The sequence below is a fragment of the Mytilus edulis genome, chromosome 9 (genome assembly GCF_963676685.1).
Source record: "Mytilus edulis chromosome 9, xbMytEdul2.2, whole genome shotgun sequence".
Lineage (NCBI taxonomy): Eukaryota > Metazoa > Mollusca > Bivalvia > Mytilida > Mytilidae > Mytilus > Mytilus edulis.
This window is the reverse complement of record NC_092352.1, coordinates 45,317,330-45,337,369: the sequence shown is the minus strand read 5'-3', so window position 1 is coordinate 45,337,369 and position 20,040 is coordinate 45,317,330. Positions and strand designations below refer to the sequence as shown.

Here is a 20,040-nt window from a genome sequence, read left to right as displayed (position 1 = left end):
CTAGATATCCACCGTCATTTTGGGCTGTTACACCCACTGCAAATTTCAAAAGAACCAACAATGGACCGGAGTAATTCCATACACATTTTAATGAACAATTTTATTCAAAACATCAAGGTTTTATTCAGGTTTTAACATTACTTGTATGAATTTAGCATTACTTGTATGATTTTATCGAGGTTTTAACATAACTTGTATGGTTTTATGATAACTGATTTCTGAGGAATATGTTTAAAACTTTCTTTATTATTAAAAGACTTTTTGAAAAAATGTATGTTTTATACTATTATTACCTGTATCTACATGTATTTACCTGTATTTACCTGTACTTACCTGTGATATTGGCGCAAATGAAAGATTTAATTTTTGGCGCAAATGAAATATGGTTTGTGGCGCAAATGAAAGATTTTTTTGGCGCAAATGAAATGCCAATTGGCGCAAAAGCAAAGCACCGCCCTCAGCATACCTGGAACTGTAATTAGGTCAACATGGATTGAAATTGTCAATGTTATAAAAAACTAAATATGCTAAATATAATTTTATTCATAGGTACTTTTAGAACAGATCAATAATAATATTTTACATTTTCAGTAATAATACAGATCTGTTTGTCCATCCTGCAAATATCTTGATATGAAATACTGTAAATTCAGGAATTATTGCATGCATTTATTATTGTGATTTTGTCAATTTAGAAAAAAATACGATTTTAATTTTTGCGATTTTGTGAAAAATCTTGTTTAAAAAATCAAAATGCAAATTTAAATTATTGCAGTTATAACCCTGTCGCATTTTCGCAATACTAAAAACATGTCAATAATTTTTGAATTTACAGTATATTTTAATGCTGATTGAATGATTTAGGAAAGGTAGATAAAAATATTCAAAACATTCGTAAAAATCACATGGAAGATTAAAAAAATAAAAACACTTTTGTAATATGAGACATTCTAAAATGACTAGATAAAATGTAAATCTTCAATTAACTTTTCTTCCTGAGATAAAAACATGTATAACAAATACAAAAATATCTCGACAACAAAAGAACCAAAAAAGAGTCCTACATTTTGCCTTCAGCATCTAATTTTGCTGTCTGTTGTAAAAGAACTTTTATCTTAGCTGTAGCTACAGAATAAATGATAACAAAATTCAAATCATTTTTCATGAACAATTTGTATAAATGAAAGCATTGTGTATGGTACCTGTGTTTTAACTTTGTCATCACTAATGAAATTCCAAAAACTTATAAAAAGTATTTTTACATCAAAATTATAAGAAAATTTGGTAAATTTGAAGCTACTATTGTCCTTTGTGCACTTTTACTTCTTGATCATTCATATAGTGCAAAATATCATGTTCACTTTAACAAAGCATCCATACAATCTGTTTAATAATTTTTCTATCTGATAAAATTTAGGAATATGGAAAAAAAGTTCTATATAATATTCAAAATGGATAACTGTTCTATAATAATATCAAATAAGTGTAAATTTCTACAACACATAAATTACAAATAAATTTCCTTAATACCACTTTTAAAGTAATAAGATGATTCAAAACCAAAACATTATACATGTACATGCCCTATGTAAGTAATAATCAAATATTCATCAACAATTCACAACCATTATGGATAGCATTAAATGCTAAGTAATTATTTCCCCTTTCTTTCTTAGAAAAAAGTACCAAAGGTTTAGGTTTGGTAAGGGCTGATTTTGGCCTCAAATTTCAAGTTCATCTGAAGAAAGATTTAGGACACTTTTTAAAAACTTAAGTGTCTATTTCAGTTGATTCAATTGTGGAAGATTTTAACTGATTTAGTCATTAAAAATGCTCCGATTCAAGCTTAAATATGAAAAATCTATCAAAAATTGTCACTTTTAACATGGTTTTTGTCAAAGTGGCCGCATCCGTGTTCATCCTCAACCTTCATATATGTTATGTATTATCATCAAATACAACTTATTTTTCAATATTAAGAATGAACACAAATGCGGCCACTTTCGTTTCAGACGGAAACCGTCTAAAATTTAACTAAAATGCTAAAATTGTGAAGATTTCAGTAATTTAGCATGACTTAATGATGCTAGTACCCGAAACATGTGCCTGGCATTGCCATATTTGTGTAGAAGAAGCAATCTACTTTCAAAAAGATAACTTAAAGTTTACATTTTAACAATTTTGTAAAATTGCTATATTTTGGGGCCAAAAAGGGGTCTTACTGGACCTACTCCTTTCTTTGAAATAAGCAACATATAAGAAAACCACAAAGTCTAAAACATATTTCTTATGTAATTTCAATGTATAAAAAAATAAGAAAGTGTGGTATGATTGCCAATCAGACAAACCAGATAAAAGTTTAAAGACATGTTTTGCCTTTTTTATTTTTGTTGAATATGCACGTCCAAAAGATTTTCGATAAAATTCAGATAATGAGTTGAAAAATAATTTTCCTTTTAAAAAATATATAAATTGACATGCTTTCGGAAACAAACAAAAAAGAATGACCCTGAACTTTGCTTCTCTATGATTATTTCATCTTTTCTGCAATTTCTTGTAAAATGAACTGGAACTTTTTCTTTGCTAACTCTACATCATCAGATGAAACATCATTATGCAGTACAAATCTTAATAGTTTATTGCTGTAAACAACTGTCTTTACAATAACAACATCTCCCAATTCTCTTTTCTCCTCTTCTGTAATCTGAAATGAGCAAACAATAAATATGATTTTACAATACACAGTAAAAGATTGAATTAGAAATTTTTAATAAATTGAAGTTGAAAGTTTTACTTTTATTTTGTAAAAAATATTCACTTAGTAATACAATGTAAAATGACAGGGTAAATCTTTCTCAATTAGAGGAAGAATACCTATTTGTATATTTAAGCACTCCAATAAGAGAACTATTTTGGTGTGGAGAAAATAAATCTACCCTATTTACAATTGATGGTACATCTGTGACTATTTTAACAAAACATCTTCAGTGCCTGATCAAGGGGGGTTCCAGCGTTGAAACCCACTTTTTTTGGATGATCAATGCATTTGAACAGCAAAATATGATTGGAACCCCCCTCCCCCTTTATTATATTAAAGATGACAAAAGTTGTACCTGCAGAAGCCTATCATGTAAAATCTGTGAAGGAACATTGTCTTTCACCATAGTTATAAAGACAATATTGGTATGAACTCCACTCAGGTCTATATTAACTAGGTCGTTGTGACTCGCCATAATACCTGAAATAAACAATTCAAACCATGATTATGAAATACCATAATGCATATTAAAATAGAAACGGTCAAAGAAAATATCTTCATTGTATTAGTCTAAAACAATTTTCATCATCTTGAAAATATAACTAAAAAATACCTGCTCCAATTTAATTAAAATAACAATGAGAAAATCAACTGAACACCAAAGTTATTATTTAGAATGTTGTCAAGATTTTGCATACATATTACAAATACCAATTTCATAGTTGAAAGATGTATAATTCTTAAGATGTTTATATCATAACATAAAAGTAAGAATACATGTACATATATGTAATTAATAAGTTAGTAAAATATGAATCAGATACAGATGCAGTAAAAATAATGAGGCAAATGAACTATGTAAAAGAAAATATTACTAAGTGCCTTTTTTACATAAAAGCAAATTCATATATCTGCTTAAAAGCAAATATAATTTGCATGTTCATAAAAATTAGTCATCAAAAGGATGTTGACCTCTAGCTATCACTGAGGGGATTGACATTGCTTTGACATAAACAATATGAAACTGATTTATTGTCAGTTTTCTATAAACTGAAATGAAGTATTAATACTGTTAATTTTGAGCTAAAACTCCTAAATCATACACAGCTACTTTTGCATATATGTACTATTTCATGTATTTCTGTATTTAAAATCTGTAGTACTAGAAATTTACTTTTAATATTTAGTACTATTTCTTAACTTTAGAATTAATGTTATATTTAGGTACTTGTATTTTCCAGTACTTGATTTGTTCTTAAAAAACATATTGGTACAAAAATAATACCAACAATGATCACAGTATTCAATGTTTCAACATCATAACTATATGAAACTTGAAAAAGACAAACTTTCAAAATGCTGAAAATGTAACCGTACAACCAAAAATCTGTAGTACAATGTACTTAAATATCAAGTACAAATCAAGTACTGTAAAATACAGGTACCTAAATATTACTGTAATTCTTAAGTAACAAAATAGTACTGAATATTAAAAGTAGATTTCCAGTACTACAGATTTTTGGTACAGATATAGTACCTAAGCAAAAGTAGCAGTGTATATTATAAAAGCATTGTAGATGACACAACTAAGGCATATACATTATACACAAATATATTATCATTTGGGTAAAAAAACTATGTGTACCTACTCACATTACTTACACACACATTCATTCTACTGTGCATATCTTACCATTATTTTAAAAGACATCATTTTGCTACAAAAATGGTAAAAATTGCAAAAAAAAATTGTTAAATCAAAATAGATTTCAAAATCAAAGTACAGTTCAGTATGGACTATATCATGGTACACACAATGACAAACAATGTATAAAAAAATTTCAGACAAATGATCTTACTGAGGATTCTGGACAAAGAGAAAGACATTTGCAGACTAACTGTTACAACAAAAGTGTTATTAGTGAAAAATCAAAAACTAATTTTTTTTTTAATGCCAACACTGTCTATTCATCCAGTGAATTAGGAAAGACTTATCTCACATTCCAATGGGAATTTTGATACATAAATATGAAACGACAGTTTTTGACGCTTTCAACCTAAAAAATTTTCTTGAATATTTGGTGATACATAGAATTTATTTGTATCTTTTCAGAATATTTTTTATCTGGTATCTGTAATTCCATATTTCCTTTAATTTTTAAATAAGAAATTCTCTTGAAAAAGACGATCAAAGTTAAAAAAAAAATAATCTCAAAACAGGATACAGGATACATAGATCTATAATACAATTGAGTGATACCTTATACATTACTTGATAAAAAGAGGAAAAATAAATATTTGATTAAGATTTTTCAACTTAATGAATTTGATTTCTTTTGGCCTGATATACGATATATAGAAGTTAACGGGTCGAACTACCAAACTGTATTAACAATGTATATGCATTTTTTTGAATAATTTGTACCTTTTGATAATTCTTTAGCGTGTTCATGGTCCAGATGCAGACGTGGAAGTACATTATCTAAAGCATACATAGCAGCTGCAGCCAGAATACCTCCCTGCCTAATACCACCACCTAAAGCTTTACGTAGTCGTCTAGCTCTGAAATTATAAAAAAAAGTTAAAAAGTATCAATTTGTGAATGTGGCCTGAACTTGAACACAATAGCCATAACTGTACAAAAAATTATCCAAAAATTCATTTTTTAATTTCATGTCCTTCCCTGCATATAAATTGTTTTTATTTTGCTATACAAATCTCATCAATTAGATTGATCTCAAAATTTTGGATAAAATCATTACCAGTTAAGCTAGACAAAAATCAAAGATGCCAAATAGAAACAAATAATTTATCCACATCCCTGTAAGATTCTAGACTTTAGAATATCATTAAGTTAACAAAATCTACTACAATATCAAAACAATTTCACTCCACAAGCCATTTGATTCAAGAGCTTTCTTGTGAGAAATATACTCTTTTATTCTAAATTTACCAAATAAAAAACCATCAAAGTTTTGATATTTTTACTTTTTGTGAAGTTTTGCTCAACGCAAAAGCAGAATTTGGCTTTCTATTTCATTTTAATATTCAGGTTTTCGAAGAGGAAAAGTAGGATATTTTTAATGCCTCCTTTGCACTGACTTCCTTAATTCTGTTATTAAATTACCCAGAGATGACAAAAAAGAAACAAAAAAAAAAAACACCAGGAAAAAGACAAGTTGAAACAGGAAAATAAATACCTACTTATCAACAAACTCTTCTGTTCCTGCAATTACAGAGCCAAATGGTGCTGATAATCCCTGAAATAATTTAATAGAGTTTGAAAAGCCACATACAAAATCTAATACTCTCTTGTTAAAAAAATAGTATTTAAACATATTAAATATATAATGGCATGAATATTTTGCAACCACCATTACTGAGCAATGAAAAGGGTAACATTGCCTCCGCCTAATGAAATGTTTACGTATTTCTAGTCCAGTTATATCATTATCTTCCATAGAACAGAGGTGGTTTGTAGAATTTAAGACTTAGAGTTCTTTTGTACCTAGTTCACCTATATCTATAGTCTACTGTTTACAGTATATTTTCTGTGCCTCGCCATGAAATGCATTTTTAGCCATGGCCTTGTCAGTTTGCTTTAAATTTATGAGTTTGACTGTCCCTTTGGTGTCTTTCGTCCCTCTTCTTTAGACATATAAGAACTTTTCCTTTTCAATATAAATAGACTATTTTTAATTATTGATTGTATACGCATATTCTATGACTCCCATAAAAAATAGTTCACAAAGATTGACTAGTCTCTGTACTGTGTGTATAGCAAGAACATCAAGTAACATAATGGTAAATGTACATAGTAACACATCAACTTTTTTGATGACCATACCTGCCAACTGTCAGTATTTGCAGAGTATTTCCCCCATCGAGCTCGAGGCTCCCAAATGGAAATTTTGTAAGAGCAATTTTGTCGACTATTTTAAAGAAAACAATTAATTCAACAATGGCAATGAGCTTGTTTATGCACGAAGAAGCCAAAAACCACATTAGAATATATTTGAAGGGAATCCATGACCCCCAAAAAAAAAAACTTTAAAAAAAAACTGCCCCAACCTGGATAACCAAATCGCCCCACTTGTGAAATGTGTTATATCCCTTAATATTACTCCTGCCAACTTGCCCCACCTAATAGAAAACGATAATATCTAGATAAATATATTATTAACCAGGAAGAATTTACTAATGCCAACTCGCCCCACTCATGTAAAAGATGTTATCCCGTTGTATATAAGTTAAAATGACACCTGCCAGTTGGACATGTACACCTAACAGTCCTTCCATACACCAAATATACCAGCCCTATTGCTTATAGTATCTGAGATATGGACTTGACCACCAAAACTTAACCTTGTTCACTGATCCATGAAATGAGGTCGAGGTCAAGTGAAAACTGTCTGACGGGCATGAGGACCTTGCAAGGTACGCACATACCAAATATAGTTATCCTATTACTTATAGTAAGAGAGGATTCAACATTACAAAAATTCTTAACTTTTTTTTCAAGTGGTCACTGAACCATGAAAATGAGGTCAAGGACATTGGACATGTGACTGACAGAAACTTCGTAACATGAGGCATCTATATACAAAGTATGAAGCATCCAGGTCTTCCACCTTCTAAAATATAAAGCTTTTAAGGAGTTAGCTAACGCCGCCGCCGTAGCCGCCGCCGGATCACTATCCCTATGTCGAGCTTTCTGCAACAAAAGTTGCAAGCTCGACAAAAAAAGCACAGCTGTGTCATAACTTGTGAAATCTGTGCTGAAAACATAGACATTGATGGTATTTGAGTAATTCCATATGTGAAGCTCAACATTAGCTCGTCAGTTGGTGGTGGACAGTTATAGTTCCTTTCTGCAGGCTAGGATGAATGACTTTTCAGGAAAACCAATTTCACAAATCAAAACTTTCCTCTAGATTTCTCCTACAATATTCATCCAGTTTAGTTCTTTTGGTTTAATTGGACACCGTCCTGATTTTTAATTTTGCAAACCATTCAGTCTCTTGCTTGCAAATGGTGCATGAAAATAGGATGGGTATGGCAGTAGACAAGTCTCTTTAAAGTGGGTTTGTGCCCTGAAAAAAAGTTTTATAACTGAAGTTTTTTTGAAACTTGTGCAACACACATACCTAAATAACTATAACATAGAAGAGAGCATCATTCGTGTCAATGTTTTGTTCCTGTTTACATTGTCATTGATATTTTTTCAGAAAGCCTGAGGCATAGCTCATGAATTCCTGTCATTACATCCTAAATTAACATAATTACTGCTAGAATAATTATCAGTATGATATACGTACACTATCATTGTACAGCCCAAGTCTTCAGTATATATAATTGTTGCATTCATTCACTCCTGTGTTCAGTCTTTCAAAAATATTAAACATCAACAAATGAACTTTAATAAGGACAAGAAAACACTAGAAAAGATACGTACATACAACCCGTGTGTAAGTGTATTTGAAAGAGAAATATATCTGGTTAAACGATGTATAAAGGAGGAAAAAATTGTAGATATTGCATTACGATGCTTTCTACCTAATAGCACGTGGATATGTTTACATATTTAGACTTGACCCAGTATGACCCGTACCTTGTAGGTCACCGCCGTCGTTTAAACACTAGACTACAGTCGTGTATAAGACAATAAAATGCTTAAGCCTGTACTATTTGTGTGAAGTAAATGTGTTTTTTCTGTACATTTAAATTGTTTTACCTGATAGCAAGGACGTATATCTATCCGTTTCCTTCTCAATTCACTTTGTCAATTTCTTCGACTCAGTCAGTTCAAGTTTGAGCTTCTTCAAAACATACGTATTACTGCGTCCGGAAGTGAAAAAAATATTAGAAATCCTCGTAAAATAATGCTATTTTCAATTTTGTGGAATCCATTTTGTTATATTTATTATATAAAGATAAAAAAAGTTACGATTAATTATGAATTTGCATATCATTATACGGAACGTTTATGGACTATTTTTCCATAGCTGTAAGTCGGTCATTTTGGCGGGAAATCATGTACACATACACACGTAGATTGGCTGGTACCTGATCGTAATGTTACACATCAGATATATCAAATAGCTAATACCCGGAACCAGGATAATACGTAGACAACATACATAACTAATACCGAAATTGAAAACGCTTTACAGTTTCTCGTTTATAAACCGAATTCCGCTTTGAATTATAGAAGATGCAATATTAATCATGTTCAGTCGACTTTTCATTGTTATATCAACGTCTGAACTAATTAAAAAATCTTTAGATGTCAGATAACACTCGAAATTGACCCGACCTCTTTCCACACGGAATACAAATAATGATAGTTTGTAGTCAGGTTGACTGCTTATAATGCAAAATACACATTAAAAACAAGTTCTATAAAACGAACAATACACACTGATCGTTTCTTTAGTCCCCAATGTAAATGAAAGAAACAAAAACCATATCATACCATAAAAAGAAGAGGAGAAATTCGAACATTTCCGGATCTATTTCTGGCCAAAAGACCCCCTGCATAGATTGCGTATGAAAAGATGAACCTCATGACTTGAAAGTCAGTCCTTAAAGCACTGCCTTTAAAAACTAGCTAGCATTTTAACCAAAACAGTCAATTGTAAAGAACCTTTAAGTTAGTGATATTCCATTAAATTAGATGTGAGAGGGTTACTAGGTAGAAAGTGGAGTTTTGTTTATGGATTTAATATGTTGTGATTCATTTTTGGTTGTATTTCATTTGATGTATGCAAAATAACTAAAACAAAATATACCTCTTATTGGGGAATTTTTTTAATTCCATGTTTACACTATCACAGCCTTTAAATATGTAACCATAACCTGATGTGGTATATATTTGAGCAGGTAAAAATAATTATTTCTGTTAATGTACCTTAGAAAAACACATGTTGACAGTATCTGTATATTTGAGTATATCTTTTACAGGAACATTTAAAGCTGTAGCAGCATTTAATACTCTGGCTCCATCTAAATGTACATTTACATTAGCACTTTTAGCTATATTGTATACCTGAAAAAAACAACAGCCAAAAAACTAATATTTTTCTTTTATAAAATCTAAATTCTTATAAGTTCAAAGTATAAATTTTCTATAAGCATGTAGGCAGACTTTTTTAAAACCACAAAATCATATATCAAAGAAATACAATTATTTCTCCTTCTATGAAAATTTGGTACCCACAAACATAAATGAATTCACAATAGCATCATATATAACTGCAACACATAACTTCTTTAATTTTCATTCATAATTTACTATATTGTTTCCAAAAACATTGTAAAGATAAATGAAAAATGTTTCCATTGGACTAATTATGATCTGACTTGCATATATAATGTTATAAAGGGACATAACTCAAGATTTTTTGATTATTTTTTTTTGTGAATAGTTACAAATTAAACATTAAAATAACTTCATAGTGACAAATAAAAAATCAAAATAGTCCATTCCATAATATAAATACATATCAGTCATTGCTTAATTATAAACTAACCTCTTCCATAAAGGACAATGGCACAACTTTTCCTCCACAGAAATTGTGTGTATTCTCTAAACATACAACTCTTGTGTACGGAAAGTGTGGATCATCAATCTGTCTTATTCTCTGTTTCATTATTTCTATATCAAAAGTACCATCTGGTTTGTTTTCTATCAATGATGCCAACACTCCTGCAATCTAACATAGAGGAATACTTTGTAGATCAACTCTGAAATAATCAGACAAAGTTTGACATGAATAGTTATAGAATTAAGGACTGATTTGATTTGACTTTCATTTTAGAATTTTCTTGAAAGTAAAACCTTGCATTGGCTATTTGTGACTGTATAATAATGCATTGCAAGTTTATAATTATATTGATCATATTTGCAGAGTTGAGATGATCATCATTTAGTGGTTGTACATTTTGATCACATTTACTAGCAAGCAGATAGACTGATTTTCATTTTTTTTATACCCTAGATCACTTCCATGAATTTTTTTGGCAGCACACAAAAAGGTCTGAACATCTTGTGCACAGCAAATAATTATATGTAATTTGTATGTATCTCAGAAGATTTCTATTTTTAATTCTTGTTTGAAATGCATGACATGCACCCATTTAGAGACACATGCTTCTAATTGGTTTGCAGAAAGATAAACTACCAAACTCCATACATATGACAAGTCTTATATGCTATTATTACCTACTCTATTTCTATGATAGTTGTTTCATTGGCAATCAAAGTTAACATGGCTAATCTCTCGCCATAAACATGATGAACAAGCTCAAAGATTGTGTAAAAAGTTACAAAATATTTCTGAGAAAAAGACGAGATAATATTAACAAATTGATTTATATAGTTCTTACAAAAGCAATGCCTCCTTGTTCATGAACAAATATATGGCTACGACTTCCTAGAATGGCTTCTTCTCCTCTGGAAGGGCAGTGCACACACACTTAAAAAAGAAAGATAACTCCAATTTATTGTCTAGAAACTACAAAAATGCTTGTTTTTGGCCCCTTTTTGGCCCTTTATTCCTTGACTGTTTGCCCCATAACCCTTAAAATATATCCCAACCTTCTACTTATGCTATTAAACATTGTGGTACAATTTCAGAACAATTGAAATACTTATACACAACTAATTGTCCTGACACTAGATAAATGCTTGTTTTGGGCCCCTAATTCCTAAACCTTAGGGACCATAACCCCAAAAATCAATCCCAAGCTTCCTTTTGAGGTTATAAACATTGTGTTAAAATTTAATTGATTTCTATTCACTTATACGAAAGTTATTATCCGGAAACCATCCGTCTTCGGGCAACGCTGACGACGCCGACCACAACGTGATACCAATATACGACTGCAAAAAATTTTGCTGTCATATAAAAAAGAGTTATTGAAATTAATATCTATTTCAACTATATCTATAAGGTCTGTGTACATTTTGGATATGAATGCAAATCTGTAAGCAGATGTTTAATGAAAAAAAATTAATTACCAGTTGATTAAAGTTCTAGGAATTTTTTGTACCTGTGTGAAGTCAGATGCACATGGCATTATATAGATCGACTTCTATAACCAGGCATTACTTAAGAGAATTAAATATGATTTTATAGTGATAAAAACTATAATTGGTCTAAAATTCACATTTGTTCTTCATTACCTACAAAAAATCCTTTTAATAAAGATAAAACCATTCTAAACAAGTTAAATTGACATTGTCAAGACTTTATATGGGCTATTTCCTGATGAGGCATCAGAAACAGGTAAAAAAAAATGTCAGATTTTTCAATACTTTTAATATTGAGTTTTAAAATGTAATCTGTGAAAGAACTGTTATTAAATTCAACTTGTTTAACAGGAAACGCTAATTTTTTTAACTTTCAGTTCTAGTTAATATTGAAGATCCAATGGTGGGCCTCTGCTGTTTTCTGCTCTTTGATCCGATTGGTGTCTCTTTGACACATTCCCCATTTCCATTCTCAATTTCAACATGTTCAATATATTTACCATCAATTACTAGTAGCTTTTCTTCTGTCTTTTGCAAAAGATTTGAATTGAACAATTGTTAATTTCTTATATTTTTCTAAATACACAAATGTAGTTGAAAAAGTACTTGATAATAAATTCCCCATAGTTCCAGTTGGTACAAATAGAGCCTTTTCTTTTCCAAACATTGCTGCCATTCTTCTTTGCAGTTCTGAAAAAGATCAAAGCATTCAGATTGATATCATTTAGTAGCTACATTTATGGAAAACATAAATTTAGTACTTTCATAAATTTAATAACATTTTTTCAATAAATTCTCATTATCCTACATTACTACAATCTCATTTCCAAAAGAAGATGATGTACAGGTTACTATGGAGCTTCTGTCCATATTTTTGGGGAAAAATCTAAATTCCTAAACTAACTTAAACATGTTAAATAAAGAGTTATTATACATACATCTTGGCCTATTCCATATGGAATTAAGGCAGCAACCATTTGATTTTCGGGGGGGGGGCTATGGTTTTTTTTTCTGTACAAACTTTTTTTTTCAAACAATCTATTTTTTTCGCGACAAGTCGGAAACAATTTTTTTCTTTCAATTTTAGCATTACATATAGTGGCAGCTGAGGGTGAAACAAACAATTTTTTTTTCTCAGAATCAAAGACAAATTATTTTTTTCTCCAAAAACAAGAAACAAACTTTTTTTCTCCAAAAAAAACCATAGCCCCCCCCAGAAAATCAAATGGTTTCTGCCTAAACGTTCTAAAAGGCAAACAAGGAAAAAACAATAAACATACATGAGGCCACGGTTTTTTAATTTGTTGGTTCACGGATTTTTCGCATAAAAAAGTCGGGTCGGTCGGTCGGAAAAAAAAAGAAAAAAAATATCTTTCAAAACAGAAAAAATATGCAAAATAAATATATATTTCACCTTACTAACAAAATGTTTATCTTATATGCTGTTTTGTCATCATTTCTTAACATTAAGTTCGATGAAATATTATTGATCAGTGATCATGAACATCGCATGACATCGTTTAATAATTTCCTGTAAAAAAGGGGGGTTGCACGGACAAACACGAAATTAAATCGTCATTTCACAAACAAGAAAAACAGATTCGCGTAGCTCTCAGAAAACTTGGTGAATAATGATCTTCAAGCACAAAAACTGATAAAGAAAAAAAATATAAAAACGTCGTACAAAAATAAGTTTCAACACACGTGTCGAAAAACGTAATAGACTCGTCCACTGGAAAAACGACAATATCGGGTTAATCAGTTGTCATGCAATCCCGTTTTTATCCCAATGATCGATATATTTTGTTATCTATGAAACAAGAAAATTTCAAATGATTTGTTAATATTCAGTACTTTAATTGATGTATTCCACCTGTCCACATTTGGACAAGTCTATTTCTCTGAGATGATGCATCTTACGGACTGATGACAAATAAGGGAAACGAACTAATTTGTAATTGGTTTTAAACACAGGTTTCGTTCTGCAAAATTATTTGCGCAAAAGACATTTCAAGGTCAGTTATAATTGATTTGTCTATTTTTAGAAACGTAAATTGGAAGTTTTATTTTTCACAACAGAAAGTGTTATCAACTTTGTTAATGATTAATGCATTTCATTTCATAATAAAGGAAAATTTTAATTATTTTTCAGGGATAATGCATTTATAAGGGTCGGCGGGAATAAAAAAGCATGAAAAGTCAATTTTATTTTTATTCTGAAAATCGGCAAAATCGGGTCGGCGGATCCGTAAACCAACAAATAAAAAAACCGTGGCCTGACATATAATTTGATAGACTGCTAACAGTGCACACAATTGTCATCTATAGAAATCTTTAATCTATAACAGAAATGATTGCTGGCCTATATCATTGTATATCATGTTTATTCTTACCAATGTTTGGGACCAAAACTCCCAAAATCAATCCCAACCTTCCTTTTATGGTCATAAACCTTGTGTTTCAATTTCATATATTTCTATTTACTTATACTAAATTTATAGTGCGAAAACCAAATGTCTTCGGACGACGACGCCGCCGTCATACGAACATACGACCAAAAAAATTTCAATTTTTGCGGTCGTAAAAAAAAGCTAGAATAACCATTGTCATTTCAAGAACAGCTGCATACAAACAATGATATGAAAATATAAAATGCAAGTAACCTAAAATGTAAATGCATTTTGTGATGTAGAGTAATTCTATATAAAATTCTATAAAACAACTACCATTTATTGTTTCATCTTCTCCATACACATCATCTCCAACCTCGGCTTCAGCCATAGCTTTCCTCATTCCAGCTGAAGGTTTTGTTACTGTGTCACTTTTCAGGTCAATTACATAATCCTTAGAATGGGGATTTTGTTGTGTGGAAGCAACATTGTAAAAACATTTGTTCACTTTTAATGGAAACTTTGACAGTTTTCTTGGACATCTTAAAATCTGTTTGCTTCCCAGAGGAATAATTCTATAAAGAGTTGAAACTTTCATTCCTGCAAAAAATATTAACACTAGACTATTATTAAAACTCAAGATACAAGGGAACATTATTTAAAATTATTTATGGTTAAAGAGGATAATTTTTTTCATAATGTGTTTATCAAATGAGTTATAAATCATTTGTACATATACCTACTTTTGTATCTAATCTCATCTGTTAAATCCAAGCTATAAAATTATTAAAATTGAAAATCTATATACTTTTCAAGTCTTTAGTAGATTATTAACCTTGGGGAAGAGAAATGCAAATTATCTTTTACATGTGGTTCCTTCACTCTATAAACATTGTCTAAAATCAATAAATATTATATTATAAAGTTTGGTCCACTAAGTCATTGTAAGTGGTATCATGCTTTTTATTACGTTATTATTAAAGCATGCAGTGATGGAAATAGTTCACAAAGGTTAAATTACTTTTATAAGTTTGATCATAAGCATTTGGCAAGCATGGCCGTGTTAACAACACCTGACAATTTGTTCTGTTCTTACAAATATGTACAAATGGGAAAGCCTGGTAGTGTAGGACATTAATGTATAAAAGTTCAATGCTTTATAGCTTTTCAGAAGTTAAAATTTTCCTTTTTTTCAGGTGCATTTTTTCTTTACTATAAATAAATTGTTCAATTAAAATTTGTTAGGAACATTTTTTGTTATGTCACCCTTATTTAATAATATGTATTCTGTTGATTAATAATGACAATAGGTAGTCAGTTTCAAATAAAATTGCCAGTTTCAATTTCATAAATTTTCAGTGATGAAACACTAGCCAAACAAGCAAGCAAGCGATACAATGCAACAAATTAATTTGTGTTCCCAAATTTATGACAAAACTATTTTTTTTATATAGTTTTTTTCAGATATGGACAGTATTGACTTGTTTTTATCCTTTATTTTCATTTTTCACAATTAAAAGCTGTATATGAAAGGTTGAAAAGTAAGTCTGACAGTTTAGAAAACTACCAGTCATATAATAAGGTTGTGACAGTGCACATAATAATAATGAATAATGTTTAGCCAGCAAAGTCCAAGGACACAACCTGTTGCATAAATCGTCTGTTCAGAGTTATTTCCCTTCCATTCGTGTTGTTATATCTTATGTTTATTGTAATTGGTCAGCCCACACCCAAACATCCAATGAAAATTGGTTTTATAAATCGATTCTAGGAAAAGATCAATAACAGACCACAACACTGAAAATGTGACACTGAATAAGAAATTGACCCTGGGCGTAATATTAAAAACAAATTGACTTGAAGATGTTTTCAAGGCAAAAGGGATGGCTACCCGGATTGCTGTCAAGACCTAAAAACCCACATTCGTTGGAACACTTAAAGTAAGATAATATAGACTTCGGTCGGTGACATGATTCAGATAAAGAAATGTAGATAATTAAGTCCTGTTGCTTTTTAAGGCTTCTGAATAGTATCAGGGTAGTTTAAAACGAAGCTGTCAACATATTATTGTCCCCTCTATTGGCTCTAACATTATAAGCATCGAAATAAACAGTGACAGTGTGAAACATGTGTTCAATTAAACTGCACATGCATAATTCCTGAGACTGTCTTGATCTTTATTTGTTAATTATATTATAACAATGAATTCTAGTCAAATCGGCACCTGGTCAAATCGGCACCTAGTCAATTTGGCACCTGGTTAAATCGGCACCCGATATAGTCATTTTGGTACCAATGATATCTTAAATATATGTTTTTTTTCCCAGTATTTTGAGCAAAAAGATGAAAATAAAGAAGGGGTTATTCATGTTGTTTTGACTTAATTACATTTTTGGAGGGTTTCTGTAAAAAAAAAATGTTCATTCAACTTAATTTGTATTCAAGATTTTATTTTTTTGCATGCATGTTTTAACATTTGAGCATTTTGCATGATTGTTGGTTTAAAACTGTTTGAAGTTTCCTAAAAAAAAATCTTATTAATTGCTGTTAATTATTTTGCATTTGAAATTATATGATGATATATCGAATAAAAATTTATCTTTTTAATAGAGATTGTTTTAAAGTCATTTTCGTTTAACATTCACATTGGTAACTGTCTTTTTCTCCATTTTGTTATGCCCCCGCTGTGGCGGAGGGCCATTAATTTAAGTTTTACCCTTGATCAGTGAAAACAGGGATTCATTGTTTTCCCTTTTATTGTTCTAATTTTCTCACAATTAAACAACAGCTTGGATGAGTGCTTCATTGTTTTTTGAAGAAAAAACAGCAATAACTACAATGTACCTGTAAATAGTTAAAACAACAAAAATGTTAATTATGTTATTCATAAAAGTTTAATTGAAAAGACTAATCAAAACATTGGTCATATATATTGAGACAACATTCAACAATAAATTTATGAATGAATCTATCCAACCTCAAAAATAATTTAAAAAATAGAGGGATCATTTATACATTTTTAGAATTATTGGATGCGGAATTGATTTTAAATGGGTGCCGATTTGAGTAGATGCCGATTTAACCAGGTGCCGATTTGACTTTTTCTTTGGGTGCCGATTTGACTTGTACCCATAACAATTTAACTGTGTAACAATATAACTCATTAACTGCAATTAGCCTCAGTAACCCTCTTGGCAATTGATGACAGATGGATAGGACAAAACTGTTCTTGAACAAGTTGCTAATTGTGATATGATTAATATGTAGCTTGGCACAAATTAACTCAATGCGCCAATTTTTTCCTTCATGCATTTTGCCCAACATATTTTCCTCTCTGTGCTTTAAATGAATATGTGCTGGTTAAGATTGGAATTGAGGAACAGCAGTATCAGATCTGCCAGTTCTGTCAATGTAATGTGTCACTGATCGTAGTTTCGTCTCTTCAATGTTCTAGCCTTCTAGTCTGGTCAACATAGCAGCTAAGTTCAGGTTTCTGATCCCAACCTCCTTTGGATATTTGGTATCTCCTTGTTCGTTCTCATACATGTCATAGTAAAAGAGTAATTTTGTAAGGCCAAATAAAATAGTATGTGTGGTTCCAGTTACATTGTACATCTAAAAAAAGTTAGGGTAGGTACATGTAGGTAGGGATTTTTTATTTATTTTATGTTTAATTTTACATTGAGTCTATGGGAGCAACATTCTGACTTTAACAGTGCTTAATTAAAAAAGACAAACAAAATCTTTAGGAAAGGCTATTTTTAAGACTAAAAAGTAGGGTAGGTAGGGTAACTGGAACCACACATATATTTTTATTTGGTCTAAGATAACCAAAGAATATAGGAGTGAGTATAAAGTATGACAGAAAAAAAAAAAATCATAATAATAATAATAAAGCAATGTATAAAAAAGGGGGGACCCGGGGTCCGATTTGCTTTTCTTTCATATATGATATTCTTAGTTTGGCAAATATCATGAATATGCTGAAATGTTTTTTGGTTAGGAAATTATACAGAATTGTGTGCTTTATAGTTAGTAGGTATTTTTTTTTTGTACAGGTCCCTGCCTCTCTCAGATTATTCTCTGCCATTTTTATACTGTGTTTTAGTCTGCCTGCTTAATATACTGAAGAGTTATAATGTTATTTGCTGGTGGTAGTTCTTTTACTTCTTATGCTGCTGTTTTTGCAAGGATGTCAGCCTCTTCATTGCCAGTTATATTGGCATGTCCTAGCTACGGCCTGGTGTCCATGATAAGATGCCTAAGATGTTCTATGTTTTCTTTTATTTCCTTTATTACCAAAATGTAGCTATTTTGGACCCAGTTCAAGGGGCTTGAACTTATTGTGATTTTACCACTTGTTGGCCAATCATGCATATATATTTTATCCATCATTACAAAGGGTAAGATAATCAACATGTTAAAAAAGGCCAACCTTTCAGAAAATTAATATAAATTCAAGCCACAATAAATTATTTCTTTTCTGATACATGTAAGACAAAATTAATACATCAATTCTTTTTGGATCAAATTGCTTTAGTAGGTAAATAGAAACAGGGTTGGCAAAGTATTACCCGCCCGGGAAAACCCAGGCGGGAATTCCCGGGTTTTCCCGGGCTGGGCAATACTCCCAGAAATGGGTAATACTGGGTAATACTGGGCAATAAGACTTTTTAAGCTTATTTTAACACAAAATAGTAAAGTCTTGTTGTAGTTTCATAGTGTTATAGCTAAATATATACATTTTATACAGATAACCATTGAGAGTCATGTTTCTAGAAGATTGAAAATTCAATTTCATTCTTTTCTCCACTACTTCTATGAAGGAAGAATACAAAATTTGAATATTTTAGGATTATTAATACCTTGTTAATTTCCATGTATTGTTTCAACTATCCAAACTTAAAAAAAAAATGCATTTTATAGCAGTGTTTATGTGAATTATAAATTTAAATGTCTATGCAATCATATTGCTAAATAAACACCCTACAGGGTCAAGTCATTAACCCTTATAGAAATGAAAAGGCTGAATATTGTTATATAAACATATCAATGTCCTAATCTGAATAATTACTTATTAATTAGTGATGTAAATATAAATTATGCAAAAGTATTTTTTCTTACATTTTTTTGTTAATTCTTAATGTAAGATATATACATTTGAAAAATGAGTTCTTTGAATTTATGTTAACAGTTTGACCAATCTAGACAAGAGGATGATTTAATAGACTTTCATAAGAGAATTATTGATAAAGGCCTTTTCCATTAATATCTGTGTAATGTGTGCCTACATGTTTACTTGTCTCATAGTTGCAAGAATAGTACTTTTTCAAATGTATATACACTTGTATTATCACTCTCAAACAAGTAAACTAATTTATAAATCAAAATGTGTTTATAAATATCTTAAATGTATTGCAATTGAGTTTGATCACTGAATCCTCTTTAAAAAATTCAGGCCAGTATTTTATATTACCCAGTATTGCCCAGTATTACCCATTAAAACCCAGTAAAACCCGGGTTTTCCCAGTATTTCCCACTGGGCTGGGCAATACTCATAAAACCCGGGTTTTTGACAACCCTGAATAGAAATCCTGTAAAGATTGAACACACTAATAATATTGAATAAAAAGACGAAGAACACTGAATATGTGACTTGGATGGAGAGTTGTCTCATTGGTACTAATACCACATCTTCCTATATCTATAAACAATATACTGTAAAATAAATATATTATCTTACTTTTATTTTATATTATAAAATTATAAAAAAAATGGCTTTCAACACATTCTTATCATGGTTTGTTTTAATTTCATATTTTGATGCCTTTCGGTTTTACTTCGATGCATTTCCTTGT

General features: G+C 30.5%; 2 protein-coding genes across 9 annotated transcripts in view; one reads left to right on the top strand and one right to left on the bottom strand.

Moving 5' to 3' along the window:
- Window positions 1-523: 523 nt before the first annotated feature.
- On the bottom strand, window positions 524-15,848 carry LOC139488466 (uncharacterized). Of its 2 annotated transcripts, none has more exons than XM_071274081.1 (10): window positions 15,827-15,848; window positions 14,519-14,782; window positions 12,399-12,482; window positions 11,147-11,235; window positions 10,291-10,473; window positions 9,669-9,806; window positions 5,963-6,018; window positions 5,184-5,320; window positions 3,114-3,238; window positions 524-2,704 (listed from the first exon to the last, which is right to left on the bottom strand). In XM_071274081.1, the coding sequence occupies exons 2-10, from the start codon at window positions 14,778-14,780 to the stop codon at window positions 2,531-2,533; spliced, it is 1,248 nt and encodes a 415-aa protein (XP_071130182.1). In that variant the 5' UTR covers window positions 14,781-14,782; window positions 15,827-15,848; the 3' UTR covers window positions 524-2,530. The 2 variants fall into 2 exon arrangements, with proteins under 2 accessions (XP_071130182.1, XP_071130183.1); XM_071274082.1 differs by having other exon boundaries at window positions 15,750-15,829.
- Window positions 15,849-15,936: 88 nt separating this feature from the next.
- The window catches only part of LOC139488462 (protein CLEC16A-like), a 119,731-nt gene continuing 115,627 nt past the window's right edge, over window positions 15,937-20,040 (top strand). For all 7 annotated transcript variants that reach the window (XM_071274078.1, XM_071274075.1, XM_071274074.1 and 4 more), the window contains exon 1: window positions 15,937-16,122. In XM_071274078.1, coding sequence (XP_071130179.1) covers window positions 16,046-16,122 — 77 coding nt within the window. In that variant the 5' untranslated portion in view covers window positions 15,937-16,045. The remainder of the gene's footprint in view (window positions 16,123-20,040) is intronic.

Coding starts and splice junctions, on each gene's coding strand:
- LOC139488466 (XM_071274082.1), bottom strand. Junction 10,474..11,146: donor AACAAGGAGGCATTGCTTTT/GTAAGAACTATA, acceptor CCTCTATGTTAG/ATTGCAGGAGTGTTGGCATC. Junction 2,705..3,113: donor TACATGATAGGCTTCTGCAG/GTACAACTTTTG, acceptor TGCTCATTTCAG/ATTACAGAAGAGGAGAAAAG.